This window comes from Mus caroli, unplaced genomic scaffold (assembly GCF_978045245.1).
Source record: "Mus caroli unplaced genomic scaffold, Mus_caroli_1 scaffold_11, whole genome shotgun sequence".
In the NCBI taxonomy this organism is placed as follows: Eukaryota; Metazoa; Chordata; class Mammalia; order Rodentia; family Muridae; genus Mus; species Mus caroli.
Window position 1 is genome coordinate 15,098,370 of NW_028227266.1, and position 23,014 is coordinate 15,121,383.

General features: G+C 40.0%; 1 protein-coding gene across 3 annotated transcripts; it reads right to left on the reverse strand.

The window, feature by feature from the left end:
* Nucleotides 1–1,030: 1,030 nt before the first annotated feature.
* Nucleotides 1,031–20,241, reverse strand: Znf558 (zinc finger protein 558). Of its 3 annotated transcripts, none has more exons than XM_029481176.2 (8): nucleotides 20,113–20,241; nucleotides 19,328–19,436; nucleotides 15,793–15,910; nucleotides 15,150–15,238; nucleotides 14,453–14,579; nucleotides 6,776–6,871; nucleotides 4,680–4,774; nucleotides 1,031–4,233 (listed from the first exon to the last, which is right to left on the reverse strand). In XM_029481176.2, exons 3-8 carry the CDS (start codon nucleotides 15,821–15,823, stop codon nucleotides 3,448–3,450), a joined length of 1,224 nt encoding a protein of 407 aa, XP_029337036.1. In that variant the 5' UTR covers nucleotides 15,824–15,910; nucleotides 19,328–19,436; nucleotides 20,113–20,241; the 3' UTR covers nucleotides 1,031–3,447. The 3 variants fall into 3 exon arrangements, with proteins under 3 accessions (XP_029337036.1, XP_029337034.1, XP_021028474.1); XM_029481174.2 differs by having other exon boundaries at nucleotides 20,079–20,241; XM_021172815.3 differs by having other exon boundaries at nucleotides 19,822–20,241.
* Between the last annotated feature and the right edge of the window lie 2,773 nt (nucleotides 20,242–23,014).

Genomic DNA, 23,014 nt, shown 5'->3' on the forward strand with positions numbered 1-23,014 from the left:
GTCACCCTGGAATTCTGTCCCAAAATGTTCCACTTTCAGATGGCTCGGCCTTGTTTGCATGTCTTATTATACATATCAGGCACCATGAAACTACTATTAAAGCAGGAAGGTACACTATCACCTACCACATGGAAAGCCCTTATCTAGACTGCCTAAAATGAGACCTCACCCATCACAAGGATCAGCTTCAGGTGAACATCTTAAATCCCACAAAGATCATGTGGCTTTTTCTCATACCAAAGACACCTTTAGTTGTATCCGTCCCTGTATTGTTGCCCTATTTGTGGTATGTGACTTTCAGTGCAGATGTAAACAAATGTCTATATTCCAAATAGGGTACCAGAGCCAGATCAAGGAAATAATTCCAGCAAGCCTGGCTTGTCAAACTAATGAATGACTGAAGGTTACTTAGACTCAGAGGCAGCTAAACCACCAAACACCCTACCCCCATTTGGGAGACAAGAAGATAGCTGCATCCTTGGGGCTCCTTTCTCAATCTATTGACAGTTCCACATACAAACTTCCTCTTTAGCAGCAATCATAATCTGGGGGATGGCTCTTGAAAATTTTGAATTCTGAAGGTTTCATGAGTTTCCTGTTTAGTTAGTTTCCTCTTCCAATGTTATTTATTGCATTCTTGTTTCCCAAAAGATAGAATATTTCAATTCAGCAAATATTTACCCAACACTTCCCAGAAAGTACTCAATAGATGAGGTAGTATTAAGATAAGTGACTGTCTTATGTGCAAATCAGGACTATACTATTATTAGTCAGAGAACTTAGGCAAGTGACTAATGTGTACTATATGAACTTCCTCATTGGTAAACTTGTAATAATATCCGAACACAGGGATGCTTATCCAGAGTACTCAATAGTTACCTATATGGTATTCCTGTTTGTCTATGAAAAGAACTACATAATGTTTGACCATTTATTATCAATTCATTATAGTACTTTATTATGAAAAAATGTGGTTCCTATAAAATAAGGAACACCACACAAAAAACATCTAATCTTGTATGCACCTTGCTATAGAACTTCAAAATAAAATTTAAAAATGGCAAAATCAGAAGAATGTTAATCCATAATCACAGTAGACAACTACTATGACTCTACCACCAAATCACTTTAAAAGAAAATAATTTGTACATACCATTAAAATAGAGTACATTAACATGCATACACCATATATAAACATGTAAGAGAATATATATTACTTTCAAAGAACTATGGATATAATTTGATGCAGAGGTTTACCAGTTAGATATAGCATTTAGCTGGAACTGAATGTCAACTCAAAAACAACAAATCATGTTGTTTATAGGTTTTAGAGGAAACTATATCATTGTTACTGTTCCCCTATTTATGTATGTCATCATGATCAAGACAAAATAAAACAGTTCTAGCTGGGCAGTGGTAGCGCATGTCTGTAATCTCAGCACTTGGAAGGCAGAGGCAGGCGGATTTCTGAGTTTGAGGCCAGCCTGGTCTACATAGTGAGTTCCAGGATAGCCAGGGCTATACAAAGAAACCCCATCTTGAAAAGCCAAACCAAAGCAAACCAAAGCAAACCAAAGCAAACCAAAGCAAACCAGTTCTTATTTCAGATCTTACAGCTAGTTACCAACAGAAAGTGTGAGAAGAGAAAATGAGTAAGAAGTCAGGCTTTCCCTTCACCCTCCAAATTTCATGGCACCAGTGTTTAGACTTCAAGAAATCCTGATGTATTATTTTAATACTGCTTACATACTGGAAAAAGTATTTACTTGGTTGTTGGGCTGACATGCATGCTGATGTCAGAGGATAACATCTGGAAGTCCATTCTCTCTTTTCACTGTCTGGGTTAGGGGGAACCAAACTGAGGTGATCAGGTTTTATGGCAAGCAACTTCACCCACTGAGCCATCTTGTTGGCTTTAAGTAGGACAAAAAGGAGACCAGGCACTCACAGGACAGAAAGAATAGAAAGGATCAATATCAAAATGTTGCATACTCTGACAAAAATACTATGTCAGCTGGTCAGGCTGGCATCAAATTCAAAATCCATATTGCCAGTCTCCTAAGTACTACAATTAGTATTGTGTGCTAGCACTCCCGGCTCTTTGGAAGATAAGCTACAAGAACACTGCACTGAGGATTGGGAAATGTTAAGGGCTTGTTTGTGGGCAGGGGGTGCAGTGAAGACATACATATAAACATACATGGTTATAGAACAAAATTGTAAATCAACAATCTGGTAATTGAGCCTGCAGATACTACCTACTAAGAGAAACCCCACACTCATCCATTTCATTTTCAGTATAAATTACACAGTTTCTCAATAGAAAGCGGAAGCTAAAGCACTCTGGCATGTATTCCTTCACTTTCCTAAGATATGCCTCTAATTTATATGCTTAGGAGGAATCACTGCAAAGTTTTTCCTCCATTAGAGGACACCTCAAAGGCTTGCCAATAGCTTTGAGTTTAAGGGGGCTTTTCAGAAAGCATTATCATTCCTCTTCAAGACAGGAAACAGTCAAACATTTCCCATGATCACTGCAGAGCACTTCATTACTTGTGGTCAGTAATGTGAACACTTTGCTGTATAGTTTTCTAAATTTCTTGTATTTTTCAGTTGTTGCCCACCAGAAAGACTGAAAAGATTGGGATCACTAGAGGCCATTGCCACATGCTCATTATTCTACCCACAAGATCTCCCCAACATATCTTTGGGGCATATACAACATGAACTAAAAAACTCTATCACATAGACATCTCTGCATACAAATTTAACAATTAACTGAATGACATTTCATACTTATCAAAAGAATGAAAATCTATTGATGATTTCTCTTCACTAATTTCATGGCAAGTTTCTCAAATGCTTCTCAGAAAGCTATCTCCTGGCCCTCAGGTATTCTGTAGTTTTCTCTCAAACAGTATCAAGGTTGGTCTGTGATTGAGAGTATAACAGGGAAGAAGTGAAACAGCCTTCTGGAGCCAAGGTCATGAATGATACCTCATTTTTTAATTGGCTCTCTTGGAACTTGGGGGTAGTGAGTTGTTCTTTTGCCATATTATAGAGATATATAATCACACAGAGAGGCCTACATGGTGAAGCACTGACAGTTTCCTGTCAATAACCAGTGGAAAATCACTAGGCCTGTGTGTGAGACATCCTAGTAATGGTTCCTTCAATAACAAATTTAGAAAACTACAGCTCTGCTTGAAGTCTTGAATGTAAGCTCATGAGAAGTTCTTAGAAAAAAACTACAGTACTAAAGTGCCTTCATATTCCTGACCTAAAAATGTGAGGTATTTGTCTGAAACCACAAAATTGGGGGTGGGGTGGGGCGGAGGATATATAGAGCAATAGATAATGTATACACCTGGTGCAAATTCTCTCAAATTATCTTAGGATCAACAAAGGTTTTGCACAGAAATTTCCTTAGTAATTATTCACCACAATTCATATCCACCTATTATGTACTCTTTTGTGCACAGACAAGTAGGAGTTACTGGTAAAAGATTTTCCACAGTGGTTACATCCATAGGGCTTTTGTCCAGTATGAGTCATTAAGTGCTTTTTCACAGCTGAGAGATTATTAAAAGCTTTTCCACAGTAACTGCATTCATATGGTTTTTCTCCAGTATGTATTCTCTTGTGTACAGTTAGAGAAAAACTACTGCTGAAAGATTTTCCACACTCATTACATTCATAGGGCTTCTCTCCAGTGTGAGTTCTTAAATGCTGGGTTAGATATGAGCTCTTCCTGAAGGTTTTCCCACAATCCTGGCACTCAAATGGTTTTTCTCCAGTATGAATGCTATTATGTCCAGTGAGCGAGGACCTTGTACTGAAGGCCTTTCCACACTGAGAACATTCATGGTGATTTTCACCCCCTGTATGAATTCTTTTGTGGCTTTTGAGGTTACAACTGGTACGAAAGACATGAAAACACTGGTTGCATTCATAGGGCTTTTCCCCAGTGTGAATTCTTACATGAAGTCTGAGGGATGAGGGATCGCTAAATGCTTTCCCACAGTGATTGCATTCAAAAGGTTTTTCCCCATTATGGATTCTTCTGTGAACAGTAAGATAAGATTTGCTGCGGAAGGATTTTCCACACTGGGTACAGTCATATGGTTTTTCTCCAGTATGAATTCTCTTGTGCTGAGTAAGGTTAGATTTTGTGCTGAAGACTTTAAAACATTGATTGCATTCATTGACTTTCATTCCATGATGACCTCTTTCCTGTTATGAGACAAATGGTAACTATAATTTATAATATTATTATTATACCATGCTATAATAAGATTCCCTCTCCCAGAAAAATCTATGACACAATAAACAGTTTGGTTCTTTTCAGAGCTTATATATGACTCCTGCTTATTCTGAGCTTGCTCAAAGGCACAGACATTTGGCTATAAATCCTTATACTAAAAAATTTCTGGTAAATTTAGGATCACTTATGTTAAATACCGAACACCTGATTCACACTTAATGATATGCAAATTTGTGGGACCTCTCAGTGAAGAAATATATTTAAAGTTGGCTTAATCTTTTCTCTAAAAGTATAGTTTCACAGTATCTTCCCAGAGACATCATTTCCTCAAGATTTAGTGACACTGTTTGTAATAACTTCTTGAGTTTTCTATCTGTTCTAACATGAAAAAAAAAAAAAAAAACAGAATCATTACCTCCAGTTGTACTGTTTTTCCACCGTTATCATGTTCTTTTCTAAAAATAAGATTCTTAGGAGTTAGCCATTTGGCTTTAAGTACCGTCTCCAAATCTGAAACAAATTGAAAAGAAAACAAGTCAGTAGAAGATAGAAGGACAAAAAGTGGGGTGCATATATGATGTAGGGTACACTCGAAGAGATCAGAATAGTTGATAAAGATTGGAAAGACAGGGAAATTGGTTCTGGAAATTTAGTTAAAGAAAATATATTCTAGGACTGGAGAGATGGCTCAGAGGTTAAGAGCATTGGCTGATCTTCTTGAGGACCTGGGTTCAATCCCCAGCACACACATGGCAGCTTGCAACTGTCTGTAACTCAAGAGGACCCAGTACCCTCACACAAACATACATATAGGGAAAACACCAAATGTGCATAAACTAAAAATAAAGAAATCATAAAAAGTTTTTAACAATGAATATATTCTAGACATGTATTTGAGATTGATAAGAGACAAACAAAATAAATGATCAGGAATCAAAACTGTGACTGAAATGTACAATTTCTTTTTTATTTTTTAATCATGATTATGTGTGCATGTGTGTGTTGATGTCTGTAAAAACAGAGGGGTTGAATCCCTCTGGAGTTGGAGCTAGGTGTTGTAGGGATGTTTTTTATCCCATTTTGTCCTCAACTCAGAAACTAGGCCATAAACCATTCACTCCAGCAGCAGACCCCAAAGTCCAGGAACAAAATAATAAAATCCATCACTGGTGGAACAGCTTAAAATGTAGCCACATGAATGGCCCTGTGGTTAGTCATTCAGGATGAAGATATACAGTCCACATGGAGCATCCTGGTACCCAACAATGAGTTCTTAGATTACCTAACTCTAACAATAAAATTGACAGACCATTGTAAGTACTCTGCTTCTGCAGCTGATCTGCACGTGAGAGGCAACAAGTCTCAGGTTTATCACCTCACAGTAAACAACAGGAGGCTAAAGCAGTTTTTGTTTTATTTCAGCAGGGGTTTTAAGGCTCTAGGTCTCTGGAAAGTAGGGGAGGGAGGCCTGTATCTGCTATCAGCATTAGTATGACTCTCAGAGTAATTGTTCTTATGAAAGAAATGCTCACTAAGAGCTGGCACATGGAGGGACCCATGGTTCCAGCTGCATATGTGGCAGAAGATTGCCTTACCTGGTATCAATGGGAGGGGAGGCCCTTGGTCCTGTGGAGTCTCAACACCCCAGTGTAGGGCAATGCTAGGGTGGTGAGGTGGGCGTTGGTGGGTCATAGAAGTACAGGGAATAGGAATGGGGAGCTGTGGAGGGAAACCAGGAAGGGGGATCACATTCTAATGTAAATAAGTAAAATAATAAAAAAAGAGTTGGCACAAGAATTCAGGTCATAAATTGAATAGGAAGTTGTAACAGAGAATGCCTACATGCAATTATCCAGCTTGACGTTGACTACTTGTCTCTAGCTTAAAGTATCAGGGAGAGTTTGAACTGTAACTTAGCAGCCCTTGGAGTCACTCAGTCAAAATCTTATCTCCTGTTTTTGCACCTGAGCACTTCTGAGGTGCGTATCTTCTTTATGTCCTTTGATTAATAGTTTCAGTAGCCCCTTGGAATGTGCCCTAAGTTTTAGTAGTCTCTGAAACAATTAAGCAGCCCTGTTATCAAAGGGACCTGAATGTTTTGTCTGTGTCCCATTCTGAAAGGAGGTGACCATTGCATGCACATTGCTTCTGCAGAATAAACTGAGTCTGGGGCTTTCCTTCAGTGATTTTTCTGACCCTTGCACTATGAGTCTTCCTGTGTAGTGGCTGGGAACTGAATTTGGGTCCTTTTCAAAAGCAATACATGCCCTTAGCCCTTGAGCCATCCCTTCAGCCTGTGTCTTAAAATTTAAAAGCAAAGAAAACCATAAATCTTTGTTTTTTCTTTACGGGACAAAGTATGAGACGATTAAGGCAGAGTTGAGAGAAAAGCAAAAACAGTGGAAGTGTGTGTGCCAGATGTTCACATCCATCTTTGTCAGGAGCAGAAGAATTAATCCTCCATTCCTGCTTTGCAGGCATAGTCGCCTCCCAGGATGCAACTGTGCTTACCTGGATGGATGCCTGGAATAATTCCTCTGTCCTCTGTTATAACCTTGCCTTCTTGTTCCAACTGGGATATCAGGTTTGGTTTATCAAGGTGCTGCCCTATTTATGGAGAAAATATTCATAACGTTAGGGAGATTATTCAAAGGATACTCAACAAATCTGTAGCCAAACTTTTGAAGATAAAAAAAAAATGTGACTTTAACAGCAGTGGATAATTTTGTCAAAATTCATAGGAACACAGAGTAACTTTTATCAGGAAAAAATGTAAGTATCTTTACCTCAATATTCAAAGTAATGGATTATTAATTATCCCAAATATACAAGCCTAAGTTCAAATATACATTTAAAGAGCCCTAAAAGTTTTAACTAAGAAGAATATAAAATCAGGGAAACTGCAGGGCAGTGGTGGCACATGCCTTTAGTCCTACCACTTGGGAGGCAGAGGCAGGCAGATTTCTGAGTTCGAGGCCAACCTGGTCTACAAAGTGAGTTCCAGGATAGCCAGGGCCATACAGAGAAATCCTGTCTCGGAAAAAAAAAAATCAGGGAAACAAAGAGATAAGCATTTCTCAAATAAGATATTAAACAGAAAGTTCCATGAAAATATGGGTCACATCTGTGTTTTGCAATCCCTGTTCACATTTAAAGACGTAAAAGACTCACAAAATTGAGAATGAAAATAGTGACAAGGAGGAGCTCAACAAAAGCTGTGCGTAAACTTACAGAAATGAATTACCTTCCTGGAACTACAAACTTCAAAAAAATCAAATCTACTAGCAGAATATTTAGTTGTGGAAACAAAGTCAAATAACACACTCCTGCCAAGTCCAGCATGGTCTTGGTGGGAACAGAGTGACATAGTTCCTGACCCTGGGATAGGATCAGCAGGCATGGGCCTTCAAAAGTGTTGATGGCTGCTGTGGGCATGAGGCTTATTTGTATATTACATTAAATATTTTCACATTCTTTCAAGGACTGTCCTCCCTGTTAACATTAATGTCTCTAGGGTAATGACAAAATGAGTCTTAGAAGGTGTGGCTAATATTTTAGCAAAATAGTAAACTTTGGTTCCTTTAGGTCAGCCCTTAAGGCTGTGGAAAAGAACTCTTTTTTTTTTTTTTTTGGTTTTTCGAGACAGGGTTTCTCTGTGTAGCCCTGGCTGTCCTGGCACTCACTTTGTAGACCAGGCTGGCCTCGAACTCAGAAATCTGCCTGCCTCTGCCTCCCGAGTGCTGGGATTGAAGGCGTGCGCCACCACGCCCGGCTGGAAAAGAACTCTTAAAAACAGAAATTTGAAAATATATAGTGTCTCAACTATACAAAGACATAAGGATGCAATATGATTTGTATAAGAAAATATAAAGGAACAGAGGTAGCTACACTATGAGTCAGCTTGTCAGAAAGATAAGACAGGCACATACAAATGCAGGCAGATTCCTGAGTTCAAGATCAGCCTGGGACAAATGGAATTTAGTTCCAGGTGTGGTCAGAATGGTGATCTCAAGACAAGTTCCCACCCAGCTAAGTTTACGAAGACAGCAAGATCTCTTAATTATATTGCAATGCAAACCAAACCAAATCAAACCAAACCAAACCAAACAAACAAACAAGAAAAATGTACTTGCTGTCTCCTAAGAATCCAGGGGATAAGGTCATGGAAGCTGATTTGTGGGATGATCAAGAGGGAACCTGGAATAAATAACTGAATTGATATGTAAATAAAAAAACTGGGCTTTTGGTTTGCCTGAAATGAACTACCAAAATATCACAGCAGATCTTTAGATTTTTTTTTTTTTTTTCCTATTGGAGTGCTGAGCTGTCTTGAAATCTCTAAAGAGCAAACAAAATTCTTCAAGAATATTTTTCTAATGGGATTTCTGATTTGGCTGGAAAATCCATGGAGAGTGAACCCAGGTGTTTTAAATTTTTCATAGCTCTTTTAAATTTCTTTCATGATTTCTGGTTAGAAAACCTAAGAATTATTTAGAGAACAGACACAACTCTTAGAATGTTTTCTCGAAGCTATCTAGAGATGGCTGAAGAGCAAAGACAGCTCTTTTTAGAACTTTTTCTGGCTTTCTGATTTTGATTAGAAAACTTAAGAATTACTTTTAGAATTTTTCTAACAGGGTTTCTGACTTGGTTAGAACATCCAAGAATTTTCTTGTTTGTTTGTTTTTTTGAGACAGGGTTTCTCTGTATAGGCCTGGCTGTCCTGGACTAACTCTGTAGACCAGGCTGGCCTTGAACTCAAAAATCAGCCTGCCTCTGCCTCCCAAGTGCTGGGATTAAAGGTATGCACCACCAGTGCCTGGCAAGAATTTTTTTATAGCACTTTTTTCTGACCTTGGTCAGAAAACCCATGAGACATCCAGAAAGCTTTCAGAGTTTTTATTAGCAGAGAGATGTCTAAAGCAGAAAGCTAGCTGTCTCAATCAGAGAGATTTTTAGAATATGAAAACAAAGCTGTCTAGAGAAGAGCAGGACACACACAGAAACACACACACACACAGCGGGAGGGGGGAGGGGGACGGGGAGGGGGAGGGGAGGGAGAGAGGGAGAGGGAGAGAGGGTGAGGGAAAGCCATGACAACAGAACACAGGCTGCCAGCTTGGCCCATGATTTGACTTTGAGTCCTCTGTTTCCACCACTCTGAGACAGCTTTTCTCTCAGAACCCCCCTCCCAGCTGAGGTTGGTCTTTGGCACACACCCAACTAAGTCTGAGTAAAGGGCTCCAGGTCATTTTTAACTGACTCACACACATCTTCTGTTCTGGCTTTGTACTTGAAGAAGAAGAGCCGAATAGAACTTAGTCTATGTTTTCTTTTGGCCTCCAGAGACTTCCTGTGAGACTGGCTTAAAGGGCTTTCCTTTATTTGCTAACACGTTTAAAGATCAATGTCTAAGATAAAACTTGAAGAGGCCTATTCATCCCAATTTTGTCTCCACTCAGAAACTAAATCAGCCTCTGCTCCAGCAGCAGACTTCAAAGTCTGGGAACAAGACAATAAAATCCCCCACTTAAGAACAGCCTAAAGATAGCCACATGAATGGAAGATATCCTTATTTTTTTTTAATTAGATATTTTCTTTATTTACATTTCAAATGTTACCACCGTTCCTGGTTTCCCCTCTTAAAACCCCCTATCCCATCCCCCTTCTCCTGCTCACCAACCCACCCACTCCTGCTTCCTGGCTATGGCATTCCCCTACATTGGGGCATAGAGCCTCCACAGGGCCAAGGGCTTCTTCTCCCATTGATGACAGCCAAATCCACCCTCTGCTACATATGCTGCTGGAGCCATGGTTCCCACCATGTGTACTCTTTGGTTGGTGGTTTAGTCCCTGGTAGCTCTGGGGGTACTGTTTGGTTCATATTGTTGTTTCTCCTATGGGGCTGCAAACCAAATGGGAGATAACTTACCTCAGGATAGGACATCTGTGCTGGGCAGCCCATCCTGTGGTTAATCACTCATGACACAGGAATACAGTCCATCTGGGGCATCTCAGAACCCATGAATGAGGCTTTAGATTACCTAACCCTAACAATATAATAATAAAACGTTTGTCTATCTTAAGTCTAAGTCACTTTGTTTCTGTAGCTGATCTGTCTGTCTGAGTTGTTCTGAGGCTAGAAGCTGCTGTCTCTAGTTTAGCACCTTATTGTAAAACAGCTGGGTATTAGGTAAAATGGTCTTTGTTCTATCTCTGCAGAAACTGCAGGCTCTAAGTGGAAGTCTAGGGAAGAAATAGAGGAGGAAGGCCTGTATCTGCTCTTTGTTCATCTTTCAGTATGCATGATCACATGATAACAGGTTCACTGAAAGTTTGCACATAAATTCAGGTCATAAAATGATAAGAGGCATAACCACTAAGAGTAATTGTCAGGATAAACATTCATAATTTGTTATTAACTATACAGGTTCATGGAGAGTCAAAAGACTAAGTTATCATTGAAGTTCTTTTCTAAATAAACCCAGTCAATATTTTATCTTCTGTTCCTACACCTATAAATTCATAGTTCTCTTTGATTAATGGTTTTACAACTTCATGGAATGTGCTCTAGGTTCTAGATGCCTGTTTGCTATCTCAGAAGCAACTGACTGGTGACACTGGAAGACTGGCAGTTTTGACATTGGAAAAGATTTAATAACAGTCTTAGTATAAAAGAGGCTTGAGTGTCTTTGTGTTAACATTTTGAAGTGGTGATGACCCCTCCATGCTGGTTGCTTCGGCAGAATAAATGCTTTTTGTTTTTGCATGCTATTTGAGTCTGGAGTCTCTCTTCAGCAATTCTTGAACCCTAACAAATTGCAGACACAAACAAGCACTAATCAAAAAGAACCCAGGAGGGAAAACCAAACAAAAAGATGTTTGCCTAGAAGGGTTCTGCAAAGATACCTAATGTTCTCCAGAACCAAGATTGTTAGAGACATAACCACGGCAATAGCATATACCCAGAAAAGACCTTACAAAACTCTAGGTTCACATACTTGGTTGATGTCTAACTGTGCATGAAGAAAAAAAAAAAAAGGTGAAAGCAGTGTTAGAAACCCATCTCACTTAGTTTTAGTATTTATATTCCCTCATGCAAATATAAAGCTCATTTAAAGAGATTAAGAGGTTTAGGTCTTTGGTTTTAGGACTTAAAAATAAGCTAACCAATTACCTGTGTCCACACCTGATAAATACTGATACTGGAAAATTAGCTTTGAAACATCAGTAATGCTAAATACAATGAAATGATAATCCCAAAGACAGAGGAAAAAACAGACTCTGGAATTACTGCAGATTGAACACCTTATTGCAAAATTCAAAACACTCCAAAATCTAAACCATGTTTTTAAACTTTTGTTATTGAGAACTGCAAAAATAAATAAGTACAATGAAAGGTGATCATTTTATATCCTCCTCAATATGTCCCTCTCTCAATTTCTCAGTTCCCACCAACTGCCACTAGTTCCCCAGGCAGCAGTGGGACCTAGATATTATCCACTCCAACTATGAAGGAATTTGGCTTCTACTAGGATACTGCTAATATATTTTTTAAGGCAAGTTTGAAGCCAACCTGGTCTTCATAAAGACCCTGTTACATAGGAAGAATGTGTCAAAACAAACGAGCAAGCAAACAAACAACCAAACAACAAAAAGCCATATGAAAACCTACAATCTTCCAATCCATGAGGGAAAACCCATCAACTACAGGGAATAGGTAAGCACAGGTTACATGAAAGTACATGGGAGATGCACGGAGGGTTAAAGGTGTAATTAAGTGAGATATGGTGATTGGAAAGGGGAGATGGTATGAACTGGATTAGCCAAAACTAGGATCTCTAAAGCCTAATGGTGGTGTGAATTAGAGTGACCCCCATAGGCTCATATACTGCAATGCTTGGTTCCCAACGGATAAAACTGTTTAGGAAGGATTGAGAGTGTGGCCTTGTTGGAAGAGCTCTGTCAGTAGACTTTGAGGTTTTAAATGCCCATATGAGGCCTAGTCACTTCCTCTCTACCTCCATCTTGTAGATGATATAAGCTCTCAGTTACTACTCTAGGGCCATGCCTGACTGCCTGCCTACCTGCTGTCATGCTATCTGTGACAATGGCCATGGACTAACTCTATGAAACTATAAGGAAGCACTCAATTAAATGTTAAAATAAGTTGCCTTGGTCACAATGCCTCATCATAGTGACAAAAGAGTAAGACAAGCTTTAAGGAATCCCATTGGTTTGCAAGTTGGAATATATTAAAACAGAGTTTGAATAGAAGTGTCCTGCATAGGTAGAAATCTTAGTGTCAGGCATAAAGTATTTCCCTACAAGTTATTAATCAGGAGACCACAGAGGCTATTACTAGTAACACTGTTTAGCTGTTCATCATAACTAGACACTAAGATCCTATTGCCAAAAACACCACTCAAGTTTAGATGCAGAATGTAGAAAAATGAACCTTCCCTGATGACTAAGTTGTATACTACTACAAGGTGCTATGCAGGTTGCTGTGGGAGAAAGGACATCAACGATCTTATCCAGTGCTAGACCCTGCATGCTAAAATACTGACTTGCTGGCAGAAAAGTGCCCATTTGTGTAGCAGTGAGTACATGACAGAACCCAACATGGGAGATTTTATGCTTGGTACTGTAAAGCTCATGACTAGAAAGATCATAGAATCTAAGAACATATTCTTGTTTTGCTAAATGGTTGTGCTGTTAAACCAAACTCTAAATATTGGTTTACATGCAAGGATCTGTTCTCTCAAGTTTGTTCAGAGACATTTCTTTCTTCATTGCACAGTATTAATGAAGAAAAACCACAAATGATCAAAGTGCTGAGGAATGGGTCATCTGTATCAACTTCACATAATTCAAGGCTCAGGGAACTCAAGTGGATAAGGGGACAGAAATAATATAAGACCTAGAGTGTAATGATGAAATGCTTACTTCTGAGTATGTCATGACCATTGCATATACTGACTCATAACAGATATGATTACCTATATAATAATATCAAGCCAGTCAAAATTACAGCATAGCAAGAAAAGGGACCCAAAGGCCCTATCCCTAATTGATGAGCTACTGGAAATTATCTTGCTCATGCTGGAGTGGATGGCCACATACCCATGTGCATACATACAACACTAATTAGACTTGGGGCATTATTAGTAACAAAACAAACACCAAAAAAGCTAAGATAAAGATGAAAGGGAGTTAAGGTAGGTTGATATTGGAAAGATTGAGAAAGGTATAGTGATGGATGAACATTATCAATATACACTGAATACAAGTATGAAACTTTTGAAGAGTATACACACACACACACACACACACACACACACACACACAGGAGTTATCTTATTCTCTTTTTATGCTGTAAAAAATTTTGTGTTTAAGTATTTTATAAGGAAATAAGGAAAAAGAGGCTTATTTGGCTCAAGATTTTGGTGTCTAGAAAGTCCAAACAGCATGGCACTTAGAGAAGAGCCTCTGGCTCTGTCCCAATATGGCGGAGAAGGGACAGATAGATAGTGGAGTTGTTATACATGTAGAGATAATTCAGGTTCAATATGCAGCACTTACACCTAGCTGCTCACAATTGCCTATAAATTCAGCACCAGTAGGTCGTGATACTTCTGGCCCTGTGGGAACTGGCAATCAGGTACATTTGCCACACATGCACACATAATTAAAAACAATAAAATAAATGTTTTTGTTTTCTATAAAGGGTTAATATGGCCGAGAAATAGAAAGCAGACCAGCTTTCTGGAGAAGGGATTAAGCATGTGGGTTGCCTCCCTATACAACAACCCATTCTTATGATAATTAACTTGGTCCCAGGAGACCTGACTGACACCCAAGAACCAACATGAATCCTTTCTGAGGATGCTTTCTTTATCCTGACACCTCCCAATAAGTCCCACAATTAGAAGTTTCCACTACTTTTAACAGTGCCTTTCATAGCAGATTAAGTTTCTAGCACAGAAACCCTTGGAGGCTAATCTAAACCACAGCAGAAGTAATGAAATGTTCTGAAATCACGCTTCTATACACCAGGTAAATGTACTAAAAGCCACTCAATTGTATATTTTTAAAATGATTCAAACATTGTTTTGTTTTTATAACAAACTGGACTGAAAAGCTTGCTCAAGTCACTAAATAAATGCAGGGCTGACAGTGGCTTACCAAGTGAGGCCAGGTTCTTCCAGTTTTCCAGCATTACGTTCCTGTACAGAGTTCTTTGCAAAGGATCCAACAGAGCCCACTCCTCCTGTGTGAACTGTACAGTCACATCTTCGAAGGACACCAATTCCTAAATCATTCACACATTACAGCTTAGCCAAGGATCCCACCAAAGGGGTGAGTCAGAGAGCCCAAGATGGTAGACCCACAGATGGGAAGGAACCCAGAGCACAAGACATGTAGGCAGGTTGAATCTGCCTTGGCTGCTGGCCTTGGTGTTCTGGTTCCTCTTTTGTTTACTGCCTTATCTCCCAAAGTCCCTTCCTTTTTTCACTCTGACTATTTGCTACTAAAATTTCATTTCCTGGGGCTGACCACAGTCATGGGACAATCCACAAGGAGGAGAAATAATTGTTACATGAATGAATAACACCCCATGGCTGTGATAAATTGCCTGAAAGTACGACATAGTAAAACCTTTACTTGACCTCACCACAACTCTTAGGACGTAGGTAATGTACATAGAGACCCTGGAAGGAGCTTTGAGAGAGTAGTAGTACATGTTAATACAAGAGACATTTTCTGGGATATCTCCAAGCCCTTGCCAGATAGATGGGGATGCTGATTAGACTGTGTAAGTCTCTATAGTAACAAGTTTATGGAAGGAATGAGTTGAGAAAAAAATGAAGATTTGACTTACCTCTAACAAACTTGTAAAGAACTCAGTAGCTAGCCCTTTTTTCCCCATCTGTCCTTCCTCAGGAGACAGTGGGTACCGAGAAGACTGAACTGAAGAAGAAGATAAAAATCATAAGAATCTAGGATATCCTAGTATGCTCTGTGGTTTACTTATCTACCTGAGACTGATTATATACAACTATTAACAACTACAACATGTGTGCGCGACACACAAATAGTACATTGCTCCATTCCTGCACACATACTTAGTCACAGCTTCCAACAGCATGGCATAACCTTGTCTCAATCTAGCTAATATACTTAGCACCTGGGTCTACCTGCCTATGAAGAAGAGAACACATCCACAGAGGAAATTGGTGTTTTGCAGTCATCACCATTTATTCCAGGAAGAACTAAAGGTATATACAAAAGAGACCAAAATATTCAAAATTATAATGAAGATGGCACATGCAATACTCAACAGTTACACCCTGTCCCATGGGCTGTCTTTCATATCCATGGACCACTGGGCTCCACTCTTGCCTTATCTGCTAGGCCTGAGCCTCCTTAATCCAGCCCCTTCCCCTTTCTGAACTGAACAATGTTCTTGGAGCCTTTGAGTCTAAGGGCCTAGCTCTAAGGGCTGCTAGGACCCAGTGACTTACCATATATTAGAGGACTGATAGTTGCTGCCATCCTAACTCCAACACTAGAGCTCCTGAACACAGGGCAGTGGATGGGCCCGATACACTTCTGATTCCCACAGATACGAAGGACAGCACTCTGGAATCAACAGAAGATAGAAAGTCTACACAGCCACTTTCCTTTCCCGGGGGTACTGGAGGATGAGCCCTTTTCAGCTTGTCCATCTTTGCCTTCTTCAAAATGCACACTGTGTCTCCCTCCCTCAACCTTTATTCTGCTTGGCAGGTTGTCTGTGGGGTGGAGAGGTCTGTTCTCTCTCTGCTTTCACATCACCATCAACAAGAATTCTCCCCACTTCAAGCAACCAAGCAATTCTGAAGTCCTCATTAGCTAGAAATCTACTAACTCAATACACCTCTGGCATGATTTGCTTGAATACACTATCAGACTTGAAGATTCATATGATGTAGGATCAGTTCTTAGAGTGCAGTCATAACTCAATTTTAGATGGCGGTTGCCATCTACCCACTCAGTGGATTTCCCTATGCTCTTGACCCAGTGGCTGTAAATGGTGCTCCCATGATCTCTTTCTTGGATTTGGTTAGTCTGCTTGAACAGACTAGTCACACAACTTGGGAAACAGTTTATTGGAGTGTAGTAATTTCTGTCTTGACTTGTTAAGACTCATGAAGTTCTAAAGGAGGCTAGTTAAGACAGTGGAAATTTTAAAGGGAGGCTCCTTAAGGCACAGGAAACAAGCAACCCAGGAAACATCTGTAAAACTGGAGGAGATTCACAAGGCCTATGTCTCTTCAGAGTTACATAAGCAGTAAGCACTGCTGAGGAGACAGACCAGCCTAGCTGCCTGGAAAGGATCAAAACCACTAAGCTGCTGTATCAGACATTCTGTGACCTATGAAGCAGCCTGCAAGAAGTGTCTTGAGTTCCAAGTTTACAATACTGGTGAGCAATCACCATTGTTGGGGTGGCCTTTGGGGATGCACCCACTTTTGATAGTTCCATATTATTTTTTTCCTTCAAGTTCTTCATCCTGCTACTCAAGCCAGATAGCTTCTTCTGTGATGAAATAGTCTTATGGCCTAAGTACGTATTTTTCCTAATTACTGTCCAGTCTGCTTCCCTATACTAGCCCATATTTCTCATAATGTCTCCTTTCCTCTTGTCCTACTTGCTCCTCACATGGTAACATCTACTGTTCACCACTTCTATCTCTGGAACAACACCCCTGAACCAATGATGACTGTTGGCATTTAGTCTAGGATCTGCCTAACAGTTACTTGGCAGTAGCCAGGTAAGCCTAACTCACTATAAAAGGGGATGCTTCCCCCTCCTCTCTCTCTTGTTCTCTTGCTCCTGCTCTGTCCCCTTGCTCCTGCTCCCCCTCTCTTCCCATTCTTCTCTCTCCCCCCTCCCTCTCCATGTACTCACTGTTGGCCTCTACTCCCCCACCCCTGCCTTTCTCTGTCTCTACTCCCTCTCTCAACCCCCTTCCCATGCCCTGAATTAACTCTATACTACACCACCGTATGGCTGGTCCTCAGGGGAAGGAATGCCTCATCAACTGCCCACAGACGCACACCTTTACCCCACACCTTACCGCCCCTCCACCAAAATATATTCCTTCTCTCCTTATCTTTTTATAAAACACAACAATGAAGAAGTAGCAGAGGCACAGACTATTGTCACTGGACACTATCTCTTGTCTGTTCCATGAACATAATCACAGAAGACTACAGGCTTTGCTGAGGACACATAGAAAAGCTTTCTCATACACATCTGGCCATAGCTCTTATGAAACAAATCTGTTAGCATTCAATTTTTTCTCTTTCAAACCCATTTTTATTAATTATCTCAATGATATCCAAATATCAAAAGACTCCGGTAAGATAACTGATTGTATTTATAATAGCAAATAATTAAAATAATCATAAATGGGTCTGGGGAGATAGCTTAGGAGGTAAAGGCACTTGCTGTCAAACCTTACAACTTCTCTTTATCCCAGAAATCCACACGATAAAAGATAAGAATTAGCAAGCAGTCCTCTTACCAGATACTATGGCACATAACATCCACACATAAAAATAAATGTAATATAATAAACACAGGCCATATAGTAGTAGTGAACCAACTTTCCAAGTTTTCATACTTTGCAAAAGAATTCTGAAGATGTAAGAAAGGTAAAATTTTTGAGTTTGGAGAATATCCTGGGTTATACAAATTGAAATATACAAGGAGGAAGGAGAGAGGAGAGGCAGAGGCAGGCAGATCTCTGAGTTCGAGGCCAACCTGGTCTACAGAGTGAGTTCCAGAACAGCCAGGGCTACACAGAGAAATCCTGTCTCAAAAAAAAAAAAAAAAACCAAAAAAAAAAAAAAAAACCCAATGTCTTTAATGTCTTTTTTCTTAGAATGCACATTCCATGACAGGACAAAAATCTGTTTTGGGCTTCATGCATTAGACCAGGGTCCAGCTCATGAAAGTGACCAACTATCCTAGATGGTCGGACTTCTCTGAATCCTCAATGTCCTCTGTTCTAGAAAATTCTTCAATCTTAAAAAAAATGAGGGTCTTGATCATCCTAACCTGTGTAATAATGAATTTCATTACACAATAACCAAATATTCCTGTAATATAATTACAGGAAAGCTAAAATAAAAAAAATTGGCATGATTAGGAATGCATCTCAGTAGTAGAGCATCTGCTTAACTGGTGCACAACAAGTGTTTGATCCCCAGATTTTCATAAAAGAAATCAAATACATACAGCTAATAAATACCTCCTGAATTATGAAAAAATCATACTGCTATTTCAGAAATTCAGAATGCTAAATTCCTATTAGGAAGAAAGGTAACGCTGGGCGGTGCCTTTGATCCCAGCACTTGGGAGGCAGAGGCAGGCGGATTTCTGAGTTTGAGGCCAGCCTGGTCTACCAAAAAAAAAAAAAAAGAAAAGAAAGGAAGGACCACCTTGTTCTTTGATACCTTTCTAAATGTTTTCAATCTTATAAACATCTATTAGCTACTCAATTTTTAAAATTTCTGCTCCTAATGTAAGGACACTCAAGACATCATTTTCATATATGCCCTTTTATTCTAAAACGTCATGACAATTTACAAGTTTTTAGAAGTCACATGGAATGCGCTTGAAGAGTGCCACTGAGTACTTCTAACATTTACTTCAGACTTGTAAGTACTAAAAATACACACAAATATCTCATATATTTGTACTTAATATAATATTCTGAAAATTTAGGTATACGTATACAAAAAATTCTGCATTTATATGCTTATTCATATTCATGGTTAATTACTCTTATTTTGTGTAATTTGCATTTAACTATATTTACTTTTCACACACCTTTGTATCCATCCCTTGAATATAACCCATCAAATATTAATACAGCTTCTTGAGATAACCCTCATTTTAAACAGGTTGCAATCTTAGAATTACAACCTGTTACAAGCAAAAGAAAAGGAGTTCCACACTGCAGGATCAGGTGGAACCCCATTGTTTCATATTCTACATCATACTCACCTGGTTACATGAAATTAATAGATTAATGAGGCCAGGTGGACATTCAGGTGTTTTCAACACAACATTGAGGGTCCAACACAAATTTGAGTTTGCATGATGTTTTTCTTGTCTAGAAAATAAGGCACAAAGATTGATGCTGAGTCCTTTTATGGAAAGCATTCAAACTGTGACAGGAAAAAACAAAACAAAACAAAACAACCTTTCATTGCCCCTCTTCACGTGTATTTACAGAGTTAACGTGTAATAATAGCCCAGATTTTGGCTGTGTAAAAGGAATTACCTAATATCTATGCAGGCACAAACTCAGCAGAAGCTGGAATGATGTATCTATTCAATTGCTCAAAGTATTGACTAGAGAGAGCTCTTTTGGTGATTCCACGTGCAGTAAACGTGCCTTGTAGTTTATAGATCCTAAAGGTGATGGGGCTGAATGAACTCACAGAGCTAGAAGGATTTCTACCCTCAGCACAAGTGCTAATTCGCCCTGAACGCACCTTGCAGCTCAGGATATAGAACAGGGCCCTGGGGCTCTACCCGCTGGCTGACGTTCCCTCCGCTCGCCTGCCACGCCTCCCTCTGTGAGAACAAAAAGCATTCCCAGAGCTGCGAGCGGGATAAGCTCGGGTTTTATCGTTGGCTGCGAAGGCAGCCTGGGGCTTTCGGGAGGTAGCAGGAGTCCAGGGACACTAGGCTGAGGGCGCTCTCGGCCGGCGCTCTTTCTCAACTCGACTAAAAACCCGTGTACACACACCGAATCGCCCTTCCCAGCCGCCGAAGACGCCCACCCCGAAGATCGACCACACCAGCTGAGCCGATTCCTCCTTCCGTTCCGCCCGGCGCTTCCACTTCCGGCCCTGTGCGCCGCCTCGCGGTTCACTTCCGCCTAAAAATTTGTCCGGGTTTTAGGGCAGATTACACGTCTGTGGACCCCTTCGGGTTGTACGTGTTCTTCCCACTTTGTTTAGTGACTGTGTACATAGTTGGATTTCGGGATAGGTCAGAGCTAAAGAGACCAGGTCGACCCTGGGAACTGTAAGAGGACGGACTATGGTAGAACCTGGAAGAGCAAGCTTGGGGGAGCTTGTGTTAATAGCTGGGAAATAGTTCTGAGGAAGTGGCTAGGGTGAGGGTTAGATCTGGGGCAGGTGGGCAGAGATAAAATCATGAGTGAACTGAGTTGACAAGGGGTGGAGATTAGTTTCAGGGGTGGACATATGGAATAGTGTATGGTATGAAGTATGATTTCTATTGTCCCAAGGGATTTGAGAGGCTGGTTACTGGGATAGGAATATGGATGGGCCTACGTCGTATGGGATGTTGTAAGTCCTGTGGTCCTACGGAATATAAAAGATCATCCCCAGGGGTGGAACTGGAGGTAACCCTCCTTGGATCATGTCAGAATGCCGTCTATGAAGTAAAGATGTGTAAGAAGAATTCTGACTGCCGATGAGAGAGCCAGGCAAGAGTCCTGTGACCGACCTATATCGTTCTTGGAATGGGGATTCCTGTCCCTCCGGGGTGTAGTAAATAGGAACGGGTGTACTTGAGATTGTCACGACCCCTTGTGGAGTAGGAGGTTAAATGACTCTTTCACTGAGATCTCCTAAGACTGTAAGAAAACAGGTATTTACATTACTATAACCATGGCAAATAAACTGGGCAGTGCTGGTGCGTTCCTTTAATCCCAGCACCTTGGGAGGCAGAGGCAGGTGGATTTCTGAATTGGCGGCCAGCCCGGTCTACAGAGTGGGTGTCAGGACAGCCAGGGCTACACAGAGAAACCCTGTCTCGGAAAAAACAAAACAAAACAAACAAACAAAAAAAACCCCCACCAAACCAAACAAACAAAACAAACAAACAAACAAAAAAACAAAACAATGGCAAAATTATAGTCATGAAGTAGCAACAAAAATAATTTTTTGGTTGGTGGTCACCATAGCATGAGGAACTGTATTACAGGGTCACAGTTGCATTGGGAAGGTTGAGAACCGTTGGTATACAGCTCATGGTAAACTCGGGAGAACAGGTCTTGCCCCTGTGACTCTGTACAGCTTTAATTCGCATGAGCCTTTTTCTTTTCTTGATGAAAGGCATTCTAACAGGAAAATAAAGATTCCTGCTATCCTATTGGGTATATACTACAAGAAAAAAAAAGTCAGTGTTCTAATTTGATTTCTACTACTGTGATAGAACATTCTGGCAAAAAAAGAAAGAAGGAAGGAAAGAAAGAAAGAAAGAAAAAAAGCCCCTTGAGGAAGAAAGGACATCCTACTCACAGTTCATCACTGAGAGAACTCTGGGCAGGAGAACTAAAACAGATGTAGAGAACACTGATTACTGTATTAATACCTTAGGTTGTTTAGCTTACTTTCTCATACATCCCAAGATTTCCTCCTCAGAATAGCACTGCCCATGGTATTATGGATTCTCCCACATCAATTCTAATCATTAAAGTGCCCCACAGACTTGTCTCCAGGCCAGTCTCATGGGGGCATTTTCTCTATTGAGGTTTTATGTTTACAGGTGACTCAAGCTTGTGTCAACGTGACAAAAAACTACATTAGCTTGTTATAGATATATCTACATACTTGAGCTTGTTACTTCTGTCTTCACAATAGCTATGCTCCAACCAGCCTATATGCCTGTTAATAAATTAATGGGTAAAATGTAGTAAATATACACAGTGGAATTCTATCTATTCATAAAGAATATGTCATTTGCAGAAAAAAAGAACGATGAGGAGGAATTATTATACTAAGTCATCATATTAAAAGAAACTAGTCTCAGAAAAATATTGCATGTGTTCTATCATAAATGGAATCTAGGGGAAATATAGTAGGGGAATGTCATAAACATTCAATTAACATATGTTAACTTAAAATGCATTTTCTTTATTGCATGTGTCTGCATGCAGAGGTCAGAGGATATTCCTCGGGACTCAGTTATTTTTCTCCTTATACCATTGTTAATGTCTAGTGTGTTGAGGGGTCCCAAATTAATTAGGACCCAGGGGATGAACAGTGGTAGCACACCAATGTATAATTTATTGAAAGTTTCAGCATCTTTTATACGGAAAGCAGAATTAAGATTTTCCCACAGTTTCCAGTTTACACCAGGTGCTGTTTACCTAGAAATAGCTTATCCCTGTTCAAAGTGACCTAAACCTCCTTGCAGACTGAGAAATCTGTCTGCAGTCTGACTTATAGATGTGCAGGTTCTTATAATTAAAAACAAAGTTACTTACTCACATGAGAAATGGATCACGATGGTCACGTCCTCGGGTTTGCTGCTTACTTGGCAGAATACCAGGATCCTCTGCTTGAGAAAGTATGTTTCCTTGCTCCCAGTCTGCTGAGAATGACAAAGACCCTGGCTGCCTTGAAGCTAGCAACCTGGGAGCAGTCTCCTGATGCCATTTCCCTACACATCACGTGGGATGGAGGGATCAAACTTATGTTGTTAGGCTCAGAGACAAGCATCCTTACCCACTAAACTATCTTTCAGGCCCACTATATGCATATTTGATAAAATAGGTTTGTTTGGTTTTTTTTAGCACAGACTAACAATAGACTGTGTTGGAGGTCATTGTTTCAACCTTTATAAATATATAGGTGTTAAACATTCTGTGTTCTGTTGGTTGAAAGGGTTTATCTTGAATTTAATCTTTTCCCAGGAATGAAAACAAGG